Source organism: Garra rufa, chromosome 1 (genome assembly GCF_049309525.1).
Source record: "Garra rufa chromosome 1, GarRuf1.0, whole genome shotgun sequence".
In the NCBI taxonomy this organism is placed as follows: domain Eukaryota; kingdom Metazoa; phylum Chordata; class Actinopteri; order Cypriniformes; family Cyprinidae; genus Garra; species Garra rufa.
The window spans coordinates 27,584,854-27,604,122 of record NC_133361.1 but is presented as its reverse complement, the minus strand read 5'-3'; the positions used below and the strand labels follow the sequence as shown (position 1 = coordinate 27,604,122).

Below are 19,269 nucleotides of genomic sequence, written 5' to 3'. Positions count from 1 at the left end.
TAGCTTTGGCTGAACTGTGCCCTCAACAATTATCTACACTTAAAGAGAGACCGCCCACAGTCAAGAATTCGTCTTTTGATAACAGACAGTTTAAAGATAGATAACAAGCAGTTTCTCAGCAAAGGCGTGGCAATAATTATACAATGTTTAATTGACACAAAAAAAAGTAAATTTGGAAACGTATGATAAAATCAAGTAGCCTAATTCAAATTGCACTAAATACAAGGAAAGAAAGAAAGAAAGAAAGAAAGAAAGAAAGAAAGAAAGAAAGAAAGAAAGGAAAATAAAAAATAACAAATTAAGCCGTCTTTTACACAAAAAAGTACGTTTTGAACGACTAATTATATGCAAAGTTGTAGTGTTTGTAACCCAAAGAGCTCCTCGAAAATTAAAACAAAACTTAATAAAACGCAATTTATATGAGCACCGCCTTATGATATTAATTACAATTATAGATGGTTATATTAAATTAATGAACTTCCATTTAATTAATTGCTAATTCGTTTAAAAAAATCGATAAAAAAAGAAAAAAAAAAAAAAAAGAAAGAAAGCAATAAAAAAAAATAAGTGAAACATCTTGGCAATCTTCCAGAGTCTGATAAGTCATCGTTGGGGGTGAGAGGAGGGTCTTGGGTGTATCTTCCTGATGGCAGTATAAAACCGCTACTCGTCTTGCCAGCAGGCTACAGAAGTTTGCTGCAAAGTCATCCTTCCAAGATGAGTCTCTCCGCCAAAGACAAAGCTGCCGTCAAAGCCCTTTGGGCCAAGATCTCAGGAAAGGCTGATGACATTGGTCAAGATGCTCTTTCCAGGTAAGGTTATTGAAAGTGCGCTGTAATATTCAAAGCCAAAATGTTTTCTTCATATCTGCAATTCAATTCACTGTGTCTGTCTAGGATGTTGGTGGTTTACCCCCAGACCAAAACCTATTTCGCTCACTGGAAAGACCTGAGCCCCGGCTCTGCCCCAGTGAGGAAGCACGGGTCGACCGTGATGGGCGGCGTTGCTGAGGCTGTCAGCAAAATCGATGACCTTACCGCTGGGCTCCTGAACCTCAGCGAGCTTCACGCTTTCCAGCTGCGTGTTGACCCCGCCAACTTCAAGGTAAGAGCAACGAAATTGATTTTTATCCAACTCTGATTCTCGCAGTGCCGGTGACCTAAACTGTTTCCATGTTTTTCCCCCATAGATTCTGGCCCACAACATCCTCGTGGTTCTGGCCACTCTGTTCCCCACCGAATTCACTCCAGAGGCCCATGTTGCTATGGACAAGTTCCTCACTGCTCTGGCTCTGGCTCTGTCCGAGAAGTACAGATAAACGCATGAATGTAAGTCGGATCGCGGACCGCGTCAGACCAGATAGATGCCTGTATAAACATTCTGTCCTGTTATGATGCAATAAATGATTATAAAAAATATTAACTAAACGTCTTTGGAGCATGTTTTTTCAAGTCAAAAACCTGTCTGTGTTTGTTTGTCGACATGTTTTAAAAACAGCTTTGTTTTTAAATGGTGAGAGAGCAGATACTGCACAGTCTCGCATTAGAACACAAATATTGCAAATGTTCCATTCATTCTATAGAACTACCATCCAATGAATATGAAAATAATGTTGTTTTAACTAGTATTGCCATTCATTATGAGCAGATTTGCAACAAACTAAAGTCTGGGTTGAAATAAAACCCAACATAACCCAACAAAATCAACTTTAAACTTTTAATAAAGAAGCATATTGCTAAATTTCTCAACCTTAAACATATGTTAACTGTAAAGCACTTGAGTAACTGAGTTTCATTAGTCTAATAAGTACTTTGGAGAGTGTTACATTTGCTACTATTTAATTTAGTCCTTTCATGTACAAAGAGCATATTTCACTGATCGTCATAAAATAAAGCTATCCACTTATTAAGTTGGGTTGCAACCCAGTCCCATGGCAGGGTTGTAAAATATATAGTTTGTCTATTAAACTGAGTCTGTTAACTTAGATTATATTTTATTAAATTATATTATTAAATTTTTATTAAATTATATTATTAAATTTTTAATAAAATATAATTCACAGGTATGGACGTCTTTAATCTACTTCAGTTTATTTTAATTAACCTACAACCATCACTGAAATTATTTTTTTATTTTATATTTGATTTTATTACGAATGTGAATATGGTCGACGATCAGTCTGTAAAGAACTAGCCTATTGGTATTTACACATGTAATATTATTCTAACATCAAAAAATCAAGTTGTTCCTGAATTTAATAATCACATATAACATTATCTGTAAAGAACTAGCCTATTGGTATTTACACATGTAATATTATTCTAACATCAAAAAATCAAGTTGTTGCTGAATTTAATAATCGCATATAACATTATACTCATATAATTAATTATACATTTTACCATACTTTTGACAAGTTTCATAGGCTGTAGTTTAATATATTAGGCATTGAGAAAACTGATCTAATTTGCGTTTTCCCTCAAGAAAAGAATATGTGTTGCTTTTTGACACTTGAATTCATCGAGTACATGAAGTAGCTATAGTTTAAGTTCAAATAAATGTGGAAACATTTACTTCCACTCAAATGGTTGAGTTACTTTGACTTTAAATTGAATATAGTGTATTGACTAAATTTAATTTGATCCATTTGGCTATTATTATGAACTTTTGAAATATAACAAAACCGTTTCTCGCTCAGTTTCTCGTTTCTTGCTCCTCAGAAACTTGTATTTCGACGTCCGGTAGGCTATGTAAATTGTATTACTACGGCAGTTAAACTTCTCAAAAGTATTCTGGTGCATTTTATTCTTATATGATCAAAATTAAAATAACGGACTGTTCCTTAAATCAAACAACATCTGTGAGTTCTGCAAGGACAAGTAAATGTGTTGGGTTATGTTTGTCAGTAGCATAGACGATTAAAAAAAATGAAATATGTTATGATAATTTATGTAAACAATAATTAAATAACCGATGATTGTCTGGCGTATATTTGTGTTAGTATTTGTATCTGTTTCTAGCACCTAGTTATAACTTGATTAACTGTAGAATTATCAAACTCTGTTACCTCCCTGAAAAGGCATCCTTATATGCTATATGTAAATATTTTAGTTGGAAATGACACAGTCTTTCATAGAATGTCTAAGAATATATGAATGAACTGCGTGAATTAATGTGAATATGAAAGAACACAGGATACAATACTTATTGAATACTGAAACATTTATTTGCTTCAACTCAGAAGAACATATTCGTTTGTTTAAACGTCAGATGATCCTCTGTGTTTTGTTTTTAGTGGTACTGTCTACGAAGGGAGGAGACCACGACGGCGAGGAATTTCTGGAAAGCGGCCTGGACCTCAGGTGTGAATCCAGCGCCCAGTTGTCCAGCAACAACGATGGTCAAGCAGTCACTCAAAAGCTGCAGAAGGACACAATGGCAGTGTTATATGAAAGACGGCATGCATGTACGTTGAAGTCTGAACAAGACTTAGTAATTGTATTATATCAACGTACCCTGAAGTTGTCAGGATCTACGTGGAGCTTCTCAGAGTGCAGCACACTAAGCTCGGCGTAGGCGGCTTTAATGTTGTCCATGTTCTTCACAGCCCTGTCCAGGCCATGGAGCACAACTTTACCGTGAGCGGCAACCATGGGGTTTCCCATGATGGCAGCGGCGTTGTACAGGTTGCCAAAGTTGCCGAAGTACCGCTGGGTCCAGGGGTAGACGATAAGGCATCTACAAACCAGAACGAAGAGAAATAGCATTTAATTAGAGCACAGTATAAAAACTAGTAGCCCGCCTAAGTTCATTTAATTGCCAGGACTCAATACCTTGCCAGAGCTTGCTGACCAACGACATCGTAGTTCATCTTGGAGAAGATGTCCTGGATGGTGGTCCTCTCGAAATCTGTCCACTCAACCATGTTTCCGACTTTAGATGTTCAGACTAACTGCCTTGAACAGATGCTAAAAGTGTGCTATGAAGAGAGTTTCATGGCAGTACTTTTAAATGCGCTTCATCACCCCACCCCTTGAATGGCTATTGGGTGAGAAGTTTTGTGGGTTGGTTCAAACAGGTCCACCCAAAAGATGAATATCATGTCCAACTTTTATCTTCTAATATCTGCAAAGACTAAACTTAAACAGTTAATGCCAACAATATTTTTGCTTCGATTAAATAAAAATAGAAACCACAATAGACTCAATGAGTCTATACATGATTTGACTCATTTAAAACTAATTGAATAAAGTGGAGAAAAAAGTGGAACATTTTGGCATTCTTCCGAAATCGGATGAGTCATTGTTAGGGGTGAGAGGAGGGTCTTGGGTGTATCTTCCTGATGGCGGTATAAAACCGCCAGTCCTCTTGCCAGCATGCTACAAGTTTGCTGCAAAGTCATCCTTCCACGATGAGTCTCTCCGCCAAAGACAAAGCTGCCGTCAAAGCCCTTTGGGCCAAGATCTCAGGAAAGGCTGATGACATTGGTCAAGATGCTCTTTCCAGGTAAGGTTATTGAAAGTGCGCTGTAATATGCTAAGCCATAATGTTTTCTTCATATCTGCAATTCAATTCACTGTGTCTGTCTAGGATGTTGGTGGTTTACCCCCAGACCAAAACCTATTTCGCTCACTGGAAAGACCTGAGCCCCGGCTCTGCCCCAGTGAGGAAGCACGGGTCGACCGTGATGGGCGGCGTTGCTGAGGCTGTCAGCAAAATCGATGACCTTACCTCTGGGCTCCTGAACCTCAGCGAGCTTCACGCTTTCCAGCTGCGTATTGACCCCGCCAACTTCAAGGTAAGAGCAACGAAATTCATCTTTAGTCAACTCTGATTCTGTCATAATCTCGTAGTGGTGGTAACTTAATTTGTTTCCATGTTTTTTTCCATAGATTCTGGCCCACAACATCCTCGTGGTTCTGGCCACTCTGTTCCCCACCGAATTCACTCCAGAGGCCCATGTTGCTATGGACAAGTTCCTCACTGCTCTGGCTCTGGCTCTGTCCGAGAAGTACAGATAAGCGCATGTTATTGTCTTCTAGTCGGACCGCGTCAGACCAGATGGATGCCTGTACAAACATTCTGTCCTCTTATGATGCAATAAATGACTATGAAAAACATTAACAAAATTGTCTTTGGTGCATGATTTTGTCATTTACTTGTCAGTGTTTTATAAACATCCCTGTAGTCATAATGTGAAGACGTACTAAATGGTGAGATGAGATACGCACACTCTCAAGTCAGAACACAAATACTGCAACAGTTTCATTCACCTTATATTTTTTAATGCGGAAGTAATCTGTTTTCTAGTAATGTGTGAGACGTCCGGTTCATAAGCTGCGGTAGGGAAATAATGAGAAGAATAACGTGCAGTAAATGGAAAAACTGTTTGCACTGCAAACCAGTGTGTTCATAATAAGGATGAAACATAAAAATAACATGGTAAGTCACAACAATATTTAATATCAAGGAGCAAAATCAACTGTTTTGTACAGCTAGAAATAGCTGGACACTATGAGATCAGAAGCCAGACCTATAAAATGTACAAATGGCCACGCCCGCTCTTACAAAAAAAGGTGGATAGAATTACATCCAATGAACATGAAAGTAATGTTTTTTAATCTAGTATTGACACTAATTAAACTTAAAACATCCAACCAAGCAAATAAATAAACCAACATTAAACTTTAAAAACCTTTAAATAAACAAGAATATTGCTAAATAATTTCTCAACCTAAGCATAACTGGAGGCAGAGCTGTAAAAGCTCTTGAGTAATTAAACCTGATTAATCTAATAAGTATTCAATTTTAAGGGTTGTACAGTTCATTTAGTAGGCAACTGGTCACTGATAATAAATCTATTAAGTTTAAATAAAGTATACTATAAGTACAAATACATGTGAAAACTTTTAACTTAACTCACGTTTCAGATACTATAAATTTTAATAGAGTAAATTAAACTTAATCTGCTCCGTTTGACTTCTGTTGTCGATCTCATGACAATTAGGCTACGAATTTGTAAGACTTCACTCATACGAATTCGTACAAATTACCTACCCCTAACCCCGCCCCTAAGCCTACTCTTCACTGTGGTCTGTAAATGTTGTACAAAATCTTACCAGTGAGGTCCTACGAATTTGTACGAATTAGCCACCTTGTTGTGAAATACGTACAAATTAGTCGTGAAAAAGCGTTACAGATGTTAAAATCTAATAAATGAGGCGTTTCTCCTTAGTAAAATATGGTGTATTGTATTATTTAATTGAGAAATGTCTTATTTATTTGTTCATTCGTTCGTTTATTTGTTTGTTTTAGGCAATCCAATACTTTAAGTGTTCCTATATTTACAATCTTATGTTAACATGATAAAAAAAATTAATATTACATAAATCAAATAACATCAGTGAACTCTGCAAGAATCATTAAACAACTGATATGTGTCTTCTGTATTCAGGTTAATGTCTATAATGGCTAACTGCAGATTTGTCAAACTATATATTCTTTGCTTAATAATCAAATAAGGTTATGCACGAACTTGATAATTAGAAACAGCTCAAGGCTTTCGTTTTGTTTTCAAATAAAAAGCTGAGTGCCGCAGCAGCAAACCCAAAGACGTGGGAATTCATGCGAATATGAAAGAACACAGGATACACTGCATATTGAATACTGAAACATTTATTTGCTTCAACTCAGAAGAACATATTCGTTTGTTTAAACATCAGATGATCCTCTGTGTTTTGTTTTTAGTGGTACTGTCTACGAAGGGAGGAGACCACGACGGCGAGGAATTTCTGGAAAGCGGCCTGGACCTCAGGTGTGAATCCAGCGCCCAGTTGTCCAGCAACAACGATGGTCAAGCAGTCACTCAAAAGCTGCAGAAGGACACAATGGCATTGTTATATGAAAGACGGCATGCATGCACGTTGAAGTCTGAACAAGACTTAGTAATTACATTATATCAACGTACCCTGAAGTTGTCAGGATCTACGTGAAGCTTCTCAGAGTGCAGCACACTAAGCTCGGCATAGACGGCTTTAATGTTGTCCATGTTCTTCACAGCCCTGTCCAGGCCATGGAGCACAACTTTACCGTGAGCGGCAACCATGGGGTTTCCCATGATGGCAGCGGCGTTGTACAGGTTGCCAAAGTTGCCGAAGTACCGCTGGGTCCAGGGGTAAACGATAAGGCATCTCCAAACCAGAACGAAGAGAAATAGCATTTAATTAGAGCACAGTATAAAAACTAGTAGCCCGTCTAAGTTCATTTAATTGCCAGGACTCAATACCTTGCCAGAGCTTGCTGACCAACGACATCGTAGTTCATCTTGGAGAAGATGTCCTGGATGGTAGTCCTCTCGAAATCTGTCCACTCAACCATGTTTCCGACTTTAGATGTTCAGACTAACTGCCTTGAACAGATGCTAAAAGTGTGCTATGAAGAGAGTTTCATGGCAGTACTTTTAAATGCGCTTCATCACCCCACCCCTTGAATGGCTATTGGGTGAGAACTTTGTGGGTTGGTTTAAACAGGTCCACCCAAAAGATGAATGTCATAGCCAAACTTTAACAGTTAATGCTAACAATATTTTTGCTTCAATTAAATAAAAATAGAAACCACAATAGGCCCAATGAGTCTATACTTTGACTAATTTAAGACTAATTGAATAAAGTGGAGAGAAAAGACAAAGCGTCAGGAGAAAAAAGTGGAACATTTTGGCATTCATCCAAAATCTGATGAGTCATAGTTGGGGGTGAGAGGAGGGTCTTGGGTGTATCTTCCGGATGTCAGTAGGCTATAAAACCGCCAATCCTCTTGCCAGCATGCTACAGAAGTTTGCTGCAAAGTCATCCTTCCACGATGAGTCTCTCCGCCAAAGACAAAGCTGCCGTCAAAGCCCTTTGGGCCAAGATCTCAGGAAAGGCTGATGACATTGGTCAAGATGCTCTTTCCAGGTAAGGTTATTGAAAGTACGTTGTAATATTCAAAGCCATAATGTTTTCTTCATATCTGCAATTCAGTTCACTGTGTCTGTCTAGGATGTTGGTGGTTTACCCCCAGACCAAAACCTATTTCTCTCACTGGAAAGACCTGAGCCCCGGCTCTGCCCCTGTGAGGAAGCACGGGTCGACCGTGATGGGCGGCGTTGCTGAGGCTGTCAGCAAAATCGATGACCTTACCGCTGGGCTCCTGAACCTCAGCGAGCTTCACGCTTTCCAGCTGCGTATTGACCCCGCCAACTTCAAGGTAAGAGCAACGAAATTCATCTTTAGTCAACTCCGATTCTGTCATAATCTCGTAGTGGCGGTAACTTAATTTGTTTCCATGTTTTTTTTCCATAGATTCTGGCCCACAACATCCTCGTGGTTCTGGCCACTCTGTTCCCCACCGAATTCACTCCAGAGGCCCATGTTGCTATGGACAAGTTCCTCACTGCTCTGGCTCTGGCTCTGTCCGAGAAGTACAGATAAACTCATGTTACTGTCTAGTCGAACCGCGTCAGACCAGATAGATGCCTATACAAACATTCTGTCCTGTTATGATGCAATAAATGATTATGAAAAACATTACATTAACGTCTTTTGTGCGTGTTTTTGCAAGTCATAAACGTATCCATGTTTGATTGTCAGTAATTTATGTTTTAAAAACATCGCAGAACACAAATAGGCTCCTGCAACTGTTTCGTTCATTCTACAGAACTACCACCCAATGAACATGAAAATAATGTTGTTTTGTCTAGTATTGACACTAATCAAACATTAAAAAAACAACCACACAAACAAATAAACTAATAAATCAATTTTAAACTTTAAAAAGCTATAACTTAAGCAGCTGTAAACCGAATTGTAAAGCACTTGAAGTACAAAAATCGTGCTTTTTTACTTTTGCATACTTGTATAAAAAGTAGCTACTTTAATATGTGGAAACTTTTACTTCAGTTCATATGCTTGAGATTCATTGATTCATTAATTCAGTAAATTATATAGACTAAATTTAATTAGCTCCATTTGGCTTAAATTATACAATTTTGAAATCTATCAAATAATGCGTTTCTCACTCGATAAAACTGTTTAAAAGTTTTTTAGCTTTTTATAAAAAGTTATTTTTAATTCGTTCAATATGTCTTTTATCTATTACTAGGGACTTTATTTATTACTAAAGCGGTTAAAATATTATATATATATATATATATATATATATATATATATATATATATATATATATATGGTTTTATGTAGTCAAAACAAAATGTATTCAGACACCTTCAACATTTCTCACATTATCAGTTTAATCGCTATCGTTTAGAAAATGGTAATAAAATAGGACAAGAGCTCAGAGTTCAACTGTGTCAGAACAAATTCATCTTGATGATCACTAATAAATTACAGTCAAACCAAAATTTATTCAGACACCTTTAAAATTTCTCACATTATCACAGTTTATTCACTATAGTTTATTAAATGGTAATAAAATATGACAATATTACATATATATATGTATGCATGTGTAAAAAGTCATTTTTAATTCGTTCAATATGTCTTTTATCTATTACTAGGGACTTTATTTATTACTAAAGCGGTTAAAATATTATATATATATATATATATATATGTATATGTATGTGTGTATGTGTGTATGTATATAATATATATATAATATTGTCATATTTTATTACCATTTAATAAACTATAGTGAATAAACTGCCAAGTTTTATTCAAATAACCAGATGGATTAGATGGTTAGGAGATAAAAAGGGAACACATTTGTGATACATACAATTTTGTGATACACAGTTTTACAGTTTGAATATTTTACAGTTAACTGAGCCATTACTAGCCTGGTAATCCAAATACAGAAAACAAATATCAATTGTTTAGAGATTAACTGCTGACATAATTGATGGCAACAAATTTGGCCAAATATAAATGCAATACAATTCCACACACACACACACACACACACACACACACACACACACACACATATATATATATATGTGTGTGTGTGTGTGTGTGTGTGTGTGTGTGTGTGTGTGTGTGTGTGTGTGTGTGTGTGTGTGTGTGTGTGTGTGTGTGTGTGTGTGTGTGTGTGTGATTAATGTATATTATAATAATATTACAAAAGGTTAAATTTCTCCAAGCTTGTTCTGTACACGGAAAATGTCTTTTTTGGTAGTTCCTTTATTTATTTATTTGTTTATTTAAGTTTTTCTTTACCCCAAAGACAATTCAAGACTTGAAGTGCCCTTAGATTACGTAATAAATCAAATAACATTAGTGAATTGTATTTGGAATTGTATTGCATTTGGCCAAATTTGTTGCCATCAATTATGTCAACAGTTAATCTCTAAACAATTGATATTTGTTTTCTGTATTTGGGTTAACAGGCTAGTATAATGGCTCAGTTAACTGTAACATTTTCAAACTGTAAAACTGTGTATCACAAAATTGTATATATTACAAATGTGTAATATTATTTCCTAGCCATCTAATCCATCTGGTTATTTGAATAAAACTTGGCATAATACTCTCTGACTTTATTAGATTTATTTTTAATAGTTTCCTATTTCTAGAAGAGGTAATCAGATAATGTCAACCGTTGCAACGTTATGCACGAACTAGGTGCATATTTTAATAAAAGATGATCAGGTAAAAACAGGTAATACCAAAACATGCATTTTGTTTTCAGCTCAAAAGCTGTCTGCCGCAGCAGCAGCAATACCAAAGACACACTGTTTCATGCGAATATAAAAGAACACAGGATACACTGCATATTGAATACTGACACATTTATTTGCTTCAACTCAAAAGAACATATTCGTTTGTTTAAACATCAGATGATCTTCAGTGCTACAGTTAAAGCGGGTTTTGTTTTTAGTGGTACTGTCTCTGCAGGGAGGAGACCACGACGGCGAGGAATTTCTGGAAAGCGGCCTGGACTTCAGGTGTGAATCCAGCGCCCAGTTGTCCAGCAACAACGATGGTCAAGCAGTCACTCAAAAGCTGTGGGAGACAACACAAAGTTATAGACAGTATCCATGAACGTTGAAATCCGAATAAGACTTATTATTGAACACTGTAAGCTCAAAATCAGCTTACCCTGAAGTTGTCAGGATCTACGTGGAGCTTCTCAGAGTGCAGCACACTAAGCTCGGCATATTCGGCTTTGATGTTGTCCATGTTCTTCACAGCCCTGTCCAGGCCATGGAGAACGACTTTACCGTGAGCGGCAATCATGGGGTTTCCCATGATGGCAGCGGCGTTGTACAGGTTGCCAAAATTACCGAAGTACCGCTGGGTCCAGGGGTAGACGATAATGCATCTACAAACCAGAACGAAGAGAAATGGCATTTAATTGGAGCACAGTATAAAAACTAGTAGCCAGTCTAAGTTAATTTAATTGCCAGGACTCAATACCTTGCCAGAGCTTGCTGACCAACAACATCGTAGTTCATCTTGGAGAAGATGTTCTGGATGGTGGTCCTCTCGAAATCTGTCCACTCAACCATGTTTCCGACTTTAGATGTTCAGACTAACTTCCTTGAACAGATGCTAAAGAGTGCTGTGAACAGAGACAGTTTCTTGGCGAGGCTTTTAAATGCGCTTCGTCGCCCCACCCCTTGGCGGACTATTGGGTGACAAGTTTGTGGGTTGGTTCAACCACGTACACCCAAAAGATGCATATCATAGCCAACTTTCCTCTTCTAATATCTGCAAAGGAATAATTTTGACAATAATTTGCCGAGATTAAAAATGAATAGAAACGACAATAGACCTAATGAGACTATTTGTTCAGTTCAGAATTTATTTTAATATGCCAACGTTTTTTAAGGAATTATTGTAATCTGGTATGATAGACATAATATATACATATGCCTATGACAGAATATTTTTATAGATAGGGAATTCTGAACTGAGAAACTGAATTAAGTAGGCCCTATCTGACAAGATAAACCATTTTTCTTATTTTCTCACACCTCCGCTTCTCTGTTTTCTGAACTGATCAATTTAATTTACTAGTCCTTATCTGACTAGAGAAACCCTTTTTTCACATTTTCTCACACCTCTGCTTCTCCGTTATTTGTTGACTTATTTAATCGACAAATAATTGCTCATCATTTATTTTCTCCCCGTGAAAGTTGCAAGATACAGCATATTTACCAAATCGAACATCGTGACTTGTGTATTTGACATTACAGTTTTCTAAATAAATGTATATAAAATATAATGTGATTAATTGTTCATCTAAAATTCCGTAATGTATTGAAAGACATCTCATAAATTTACTATAAGATTTTGCAACGTGCGTAGAGCTTTTTTCAGCACCAAATCTACATATAGGGAACTTTTGCTACAGATTATATTCATATTCATTTATTATAACATCTAGGCAGTCGAGGTATTGTGCAATATAACACTAGCCAAAAACATCAGTATTGCATCACAAAATTAAATATTTTAGCGACCCCTGCTGTCCATTTGTATTAACATGACTAATATAACATACCTTAAATTAAACAGGACAGAACTAAAAATAACTAGATTTATCCAACAGGGGGCGCCAATCTCTCTCTCTCTCTCTCTCTCTCTCTCTCTCTCTCTCTCTCTCTCTCTCTCTCTCTCTCTCTCAGTTCAGTTCAGTTCAGTTCAGTTCAGTTCAAGTAGCTTTATTGGCATGACATTTGTTACAGTATTGCCAAAGCATTTTATATACAGAGTATAATAACATCAAGGTAATAAAACAGACAATAAATCAGAGAAAATACAATAAATATATTAAATTAAATACAATAGATAAACATAAAAACAGCAGACAGTATTTCTAATATTGATTATAATAATGACAAATATATAGTGAACAATATGTGAAAATAAAAATAATTAATTAACCATTTTGTATGGTGTGTAGAATATACATATTTTGCAGCTAGTTTGACTGCCACATCATTCTCTCCGAGTAGTATATAATGTAATTTCTCATTTAGAGTCATTTAGAGACAAAAATTAACAATTCAATGCTTCAAATTGTGGAAAGAAGATTTGCCTTGTAGTGGAGTATTTGGGGCAGACAAGAAGAAAGTGTTTCTCATCCTCTATTTGACTGAAGTTTTATTTTACCATTAGTATGTTTTTTGCAAATTCCAATTGTGTTTTTTCTATTAGACTTTTATCCCAATTTTCAAACTTTAATACTGGTCCCCAAATTTCACTCCCGTACAGTAGAATTGGTTTAGTGATTGCTTTATATAATTTAATCCATGTTCTAACTGGTAGTTTTAATTGTCCAAATCGTGATTTTATGGCATAAAATGCCCTCCTGGCCTTCTCTTGCAAGGCCTTCACAGCCAGACTGAAGCCCCCTGATGCTGAGATCTCAATACCCAGGTAAGTGTAGCTGGTGCTGTGCTCTAGGACTTCCCCTCCGTAACAGAACTGGTACCTGTTTCCCTGAGACCTGGCCTTCTTCTGAAACACCATGACTCTGGTTTTGTCCAGGTTTACTGTCAATGCCCATTCCACACAGTACTGTTCCAGCAGGGCCAGGCTGCGCTGGAGACCCTCAGCTGTAGGAGACAGCAGGACCAGGTTGTCCGCATACACAGAAGGCATTTTATTTCAGAGTCGTGCAGAGCGAGGCCTGGGATTTCGTCAGAGCGGTCTAGAGCTTCTGCCAGCTCGTTGATGTAGATGTTAAACAGGGTTGAGCTCAGACTACATCCCTGCCTCACTCCACGACCCTGCTGGAAGAACGCACTTCTGAGATTGCCGCGATTTTAACGGCACATTTACTGTTTTTATATATGGATTGTATAACATTGAATGTTTTTCCACCAATGCCAATTTGTAATAATTTGTATAGTAAACCATCATGCCAAAAAGAGTCAAAAGCTTTTTTTAACCCTCTGGTGCTCTTCGGTCACTTCTGACCGAAAAATTTTCTGTTTTGAATTTTTAAAAATCACAGCTTAATCGGAATGATATGAAACTCGGTGACTTTTATGCCATTTGGAATGTCAACACAAAAAAAAATTGAGGGCATGATTCAAGCAGGCTAAGTGGTCATAAAAAAAATAGTCACACTTGTGCTCTTCGGTCTAAAATGACCGACCATAGGAAATGAATGGGAAATCGACAAAAATACAAATATTCAGAGAATTTTTGTGTGTACAATCTACAAATCCTCCACAATGCTGAAAAAAAGTACACAGCAGTGAAGGGGTGACACTCTAAAACACACCCATTCATAAACTCACCCATTCACACACACACACACGCACACACACACACACACACACACACACACACACACACACACACACACACACACATTAATATACACACCTCTATTCGGTCACTTTTGACCAAAACATTTTCGGTTTAGAATTTTTCAAAAAATCACAGCTTCATCAGAACAGTACCAAATTCATTGACTTTTATGGCATTTGGAATGTGAACACACATAAAAAATTAGGGCACGATTAAAAAAAACTAATAATAAAATAAAAACTTGTGCTCCTCGGTCTAAAATGACCGACCATTGGAAATGAATGGGAAATTGACAAAAATACAAATATTCAGAGAATTTTTGTGTGTACAATCTACAAATCCTCCACAATGCTGAAAAAAGTACACAGCAGTGAAGGGGTGACACTCTAAAACACACCCATTCACAGACAGACACACACACACACACACACACACACACACACACACACACACACACACACACACACACACACACACACACACACACACACATGTTGGGTTTACATGTTTTATGGGGACATTCCATAGGCGTAATGGTTTTTATACTGTACAAACTGTACTTTCTATGGCCCTACACCTACCCTACACCTAAACCTAGCCCTCACAGGAGATTGTGCACACTTTTACTTCATCAAAAAAACTCATTGTGCATGATTTATAAGCCTGTTTCCTCATGGGGACCTGAGAAATGTCCCCACAAGGTCAAAATCTACTGGTATTCCTATCCTTGTGGGGACATTTGGTCCCCACAACGTGATGAATACCAGGTACACACACACACACACACACACACACACACACACACACACACACACACACACACACACACACACACACACACACACACACACACACACACACACACACACACACACACACACACAACACACTAATATACTCACCTCTATTCGGTCACTTTTGACCAAAACATTTTCGGTTTTGAATTTTTTTTTAAAATCACAGCTTCATCAGAACGCTACCAAATTCAGTGACTTTTATGGACACACATAAAAAATGAGGGCACGATTCCAAAAAAAAAAAAAAAACTTGTGCTCTTTGGTCAAAAATGACCGACATCAGGAAATGAATGGGAAATCGACAAAAATACAAAAATGTACAGAATTTTTCTGTCTCTTTCTCACACATACACACACACATGCACAAATGAACTGAAACACAGCAAATTGAGAAGATGTAAAATAAAAAAAAATATATGTATAAAAAAATTACATATCCAGAGTGCAAAAGACACACACTCTCTTGCATATACAAAAAATTAACGCTTCAAATCATATTTATAACAAAAAACTATCCCAAACTGGATAAGAAATAGTCTTTGAGATTGTTTAAATGTATGTTCAACTATTCCACCTAATAAAAATGCTGAATCAATTGTCTAAAAACAACTAGGCAATTCACAAGCTGCTTTGTAGAGAACTATACAGGCATCAAGTTACACCTGCCATTACAGATGTTTTTCTCGTTTTTTACCAACAGATGGCGCTAATCTGCCTTCAAAAATTAGTGTTGAATGGCTGAGTCTCTATTTCAACCTGAAATACTGCATTCATTAAAAAAAATAAAAAAAAAAATTAAATTTTTTTTTTATTATTCTCAATGGCAAAAAATGGATATTAATTACAGCATAAATATTCATTATTACCACAAAACCCTCTCAAAATGCAAAAGAAAAAAGAAAAAATATTATTAAACAAAAATGAATTGGAATGGTTTTACTGAAAAAATTACAGGATGCGTTACAGGTGTCCGGTCACTTCTGACCGCGAAGAGCACACGTGTGACTGCAAAACGAAGAGCACCAGAGGGTTAAATCAACAAAACATGTAAATATTTTTCTTTGTTTGCCTTTTAGATTTTTGTTAACTAGAGTGTGGAGAGAATAGATGTGGTCAGATGTTCGGTGTTTTGGTAAAAAGCCAATTTGTGATTTATTTAGGATGTTGTGTCTTGTAAGGAATGTTACTATGCGGCTGTTTATTATATTGCAAAAAAGCTTTGCTAGGTTACTGCCTACACAAATGCCACGGTAATTACTGGGATCAAATGTATCTCCTTTTTTATATGTGATCAGTCCTTCAGACCAGATCTCAGGGAAGTCACCAGACCATAAAACCAGATTTAATAATTTGGCTAGAGCTTTAATCATGCTGGGACTGCTGAGTTTAAGCATTTCATTGCTAATTTTATCTTGCCCACATGCCTTCTTTAGTTTGAGGTTTTTAATATGTTCCATTATTTCAGATATTGTTACCAATGTATCCAGTGGGTTTTGATATTTTAGAATTGTTTTCTTCATGTCTTCTAGTTGTTCTTTTATTTTACTCTGAGGCAGGTTGAGATCATCTGGTTCAATTTGTTTATAAAGATTTTCAAAATAAGATTTCCAAATAGTGCCATTTTGAAGTGAGATTTCTAATTTGGGCTTTTCAAGTTTTTTATATAGATACCAGAAAGTGTTTTGGTCTATTGATTTATCAATTTCATCAATTTTGGTTTTAAAATAATTTTCTCTTTTGTTCCACAATAGTTTTTTGTAATTTTTGAGACAGTCAGAATAACTGAGCCGTAATGTCTGATTGGATGGATCTTTGTGTTTGTTGTAAGAAAGTCTTCTTAGTTCTTTTCTGGCCTTAGTACATTCAATATCAAACCAAACATCCTTTGTTTTTTTTCTGTTGATTTCTTTTATGTTTGCGTTGTTGTTTAATGTTAGATAGAGTTGCTAACGTTTTGAATATGCGATTTATATTTGCTGTTGCTAAGTTTATTCCATTTACGTCTGAGGTGAAATTAGTTGACATATAGTCATCCAGCATTTTTAATATAGTAGGACAGTTCATGTTTTCTTTTAATTGTTCAGCATTAGATGGGGTCCATCTGAGTTTGGGTTTCAAAGAAATTTTCAGATGGTGATTTCAGGTAAAGCACAGTTTAGCAGTGATCCGAAATCGGGAGTTGAGGTCTGACTGTGAAAGCATGAACAAAGTTTGGATCGATATCTGTTATGGAGTAATCGACCACTCTCTCTCTCTCTCTCTCTCTCTCTCTCTCTCTCTCTCTCTCTCTCTCTCTCTCTCTCTCTCTGTCTCTCTCGTTCATATTTTATTTGATATTAAGCATATACAGGAATACCTATAAAACAAAATAAATTGTATTATTTAAATATACGCATACATTTGTAGTGTGTAAATTTTATTTATTTATATCACTGTTAGGCTTATCTTAATACAAGTAGGCCTACATAATAATACAATCATGCTTAAAACCTTGATGGTTCTTTAGTGAGAATTAGGCGCGAAAGAAATCCTCTCAGTGAGCTGTCAGGAGCGAAAGAAATTCACTGTGTGGCTCAAACCGCTAGAGGGCTACTGTTTTGGGGTGACTGTAAAATGCACCCCTTACTGTATATTATTTCTCCTTTTCTTACTTCTATCTTCTTTACATTGCTAATGTTCTTCTGAAGATGATTGCGATTCTTTGAAGCCGTCGTATAACAGATGTAGGCTATGCAGGACAGAAATAAGCACAGGGAACTTCATTGAGTGTATTAGGGACCACCATTGGAAACGTATTTGAATGGCTTGAATTTAGCCTGCATGCCAGACGATAAGGTAGCCTATATATAGCCTGTAACTTTACTGAGGCATACTTAAGCACCAACTGTTTTTAAATTGAATTCTAAGAATTAAGAATTTAAATTCTTAATATCTTAATAACTGATAAATAAGTTTACATCTACTGCAGAGGTCTACAGGAGACCTCTACAATCAAAGGTGTACAGTCAAATATTGCATAGGCCTAATGGCAATAACAACTGAACACGGCATCAAACCGGGTTATCCATATCTGAACGCACCATTGTTTCCAGTGGGAGCACAATAACTGCAGATTGCAGATATTGGATTAAAACAGGTTGAGAACCACTGTTCAGATGTTTAATTTAAAGACCAATTGTTGAGTCTATTTTCGCATAGTTTCTTTCTGATAAACAGGCTCCTTTGGTGCTAACAAAAATCTAAAAACAAGCCATGTCATTGCTGGTTTGATAAAATCGTAAAATAGCCTAATCTATGGCGTTTAAGATGAGGAAAAGGCTCACATTATTGCAGAGGCGATCGTATAGTACAAAGGCGAATACTTGAGAAACTTGCAAACTTGAGCAAAATTTTAATTCCTTATTTACCTGTGCCAACCACAACCACAACTAACTTTAGTTCATTAACAAATTAATTTACAACATTTAGGAAACACTACTTGACATTTAATGTCTGGTTTTTAATCAGTAACCTAAGACATTTATTTGTACCTATGTTTAGGTTTTGTTCACCATTACAGATTTCGATACATTTATCGAAATTGTGCGAACCAAATATTTAAAATATTCAAAAAGCCCTTCTTATATTAAAATGTATTATATTAAATCAATTTGAGCTGTTTGCTACCTATTTTCTCTGTATGGTCAATAACATTTTGACAAGTTCATAGAAAGAAATGGGTGTTCACTGTCTGAATTCTGTGATAAATCGTGATAAAACAGTAATAAAATATCTCACGATCCCCAGTGGGCATGTTTCATCTGAAAACAGAAATTGGGCCCTTTTATTTGCTGTCGTCTTGGCCTTCTTTTACACGGTGACTTGTAACACCAAAACAATATTTTGAATTTTCTTTACTTCCAAAATGTAGTGTGGTTAAAAAATTAACTTGCTCAAAATAAACTTTGTGCCATGCCCAAGTACCACATTCTTTGTAATGTTAAAAAAATCCTCTCCATCTGTTAAACCCATGATAATTTAATGAAATTTCGACGTTTAAGCTATATGTGGATGCTATTGACAAGAGTCTGTTAATTAATGTGTTGTTTTTTAATGTTCTACTTTTTAACCACACGGTTTTATCTTGTAAATTCTTTATGTTTGTACACAGAGATCACAACTTCTGCTACCACCTCAGAAGGATAATGCTCGTTTTTTAATGGTGATTT

At 36.3% G+C, this 19,269-nt stretch overlaps 6 protein-coding genes across 6 annotated transcripts; 3 read left to right on the top strand and 3 right to left on the bottom strand.

The window, feature by feature from the left end:
- Positions 1 to 717: 717 nt before the first annotated feature.
- Positions 718 to 1,318, top strand: LOC141328409 (hemoglobin embryonic subunit alpha). Its single transcript, XM_073835428.1, has 3 exons — positions 718 to 812; positions 897 to 1,104; positions 1,190 to 1,318. Exons 1-3 carry the CDS (start codon positions 718 to 720, stop codon positions 1,316 to 1,318), a joined length of 432 nt encoding a protein of 143 aa, XP_073691529.1.
- A 1,973-nt stretch (positions 1,319 to 3,291) lies between these two features.
- Positions 3,292 to 3,925, bottom strand: hbbe1.3 (hemoglobin, beta embryonic 1.3). The gene is made up of 3 exons (XM_073835338.1): positions 3,834 to 3,925; positions 3,516 to 3,738; positions 3,292 to 3,420 (listed from the first exon to the last, which is right to left on the bottom strand). The coding sequence occupies exons 1-3, from the start codon at positions 3,923 to 3,925 to the stop codon at positions 3,292 to 3,294; spliced, it is 444 nt and encodes a 147-aa protein (XP_073691439.1).
- Positions 3,926 to 4,411: 486 nt separating this feature from the next.
- Positions 4,412 to 5,021, top strand: LOC141325731 (hemoglobin embryonic subunit alpha-like). Its single transcript, XM_073834758.1, has 3 exons — positions 4,412 to 4,506; positions 4,591 to 4,798; positions 4,893 to 5,021. Exons 1-3 carry the CDS (start codon positions 4,412 to 4,414, stop codon positions 5,019 to 5,021), a joined length of 432 nt encoding a protein of 143 aa, XP_073690859.1.
- Positions 5,022 to 6,743: 1,722 nt separating this feature from the next.
- Positions 6,744 to 7,377, bottom strand: hbbe1.2 (hemoglobin beta embryonic-1.2). The gene is made up of 3 exons (XM_073833711.1): positions 7,286 to 7,377; positions 6,968 to 7,190; positions 6,744 to 6,872 (listed from the first exon to the last, which is right to left on the bottom strand). The coding sequence occupies exons 1-3, from the start codon at positions 7,375 to 7,377 to the stop codon at positions 6,744 to 6,746; spliced, it is 444 nt and encodes a 147-aa protein (XP_073689812.1).
- A 480-nt stretch (positions 7,378 to 7,857) lies between these two features.
- hbae1.1 (hemoglobin, alpha embryonic 1.1) lies at positions 7,858 to 8,468 on the top strand. Its single transcript, XM_073833490.1, has 3 exons — positions 7,858 to 7,952; positions 8,037 to 8,244; positions 8,340 to 8,468. The coding sequence occupies exons 1-3, from the start codon at positions 7,858 to 7,860 to the stop codon at positions 8,466 to 8,468; spliced, it is 432 nt and encodes a 143-aa protein (XP_073689591.1).
- A 2,303-nt stretch (positions 8,469 to 10,771) lies between these two features.
- Positions 10,772 to 11,551, bottom strand: LOC141333375 (hemoglobin subunit beta-2-like). The gene is made up of 3 exons (XM_073838358.1): positions 11,415 to 11,551; positions 11,097 to 11,319; positions 10,772 to 11,000 (listed from the first exon to the last, which is right to left on the bottom strand). Exons 1-3 carry the CDS (start codon positions 11,504 to 11,506, stop codon positions 10,872 to 10,874), a joined length of 444 nt encoding a protein of 147 aa, XP_073694459.1. The 5' UTR covers positions 11,507 to 11,551; the 3' UTR covers positions 10,772 to 10,871.
- Positions 11,552 to 19,269: the final 7,718 nt, after the last annotated feature.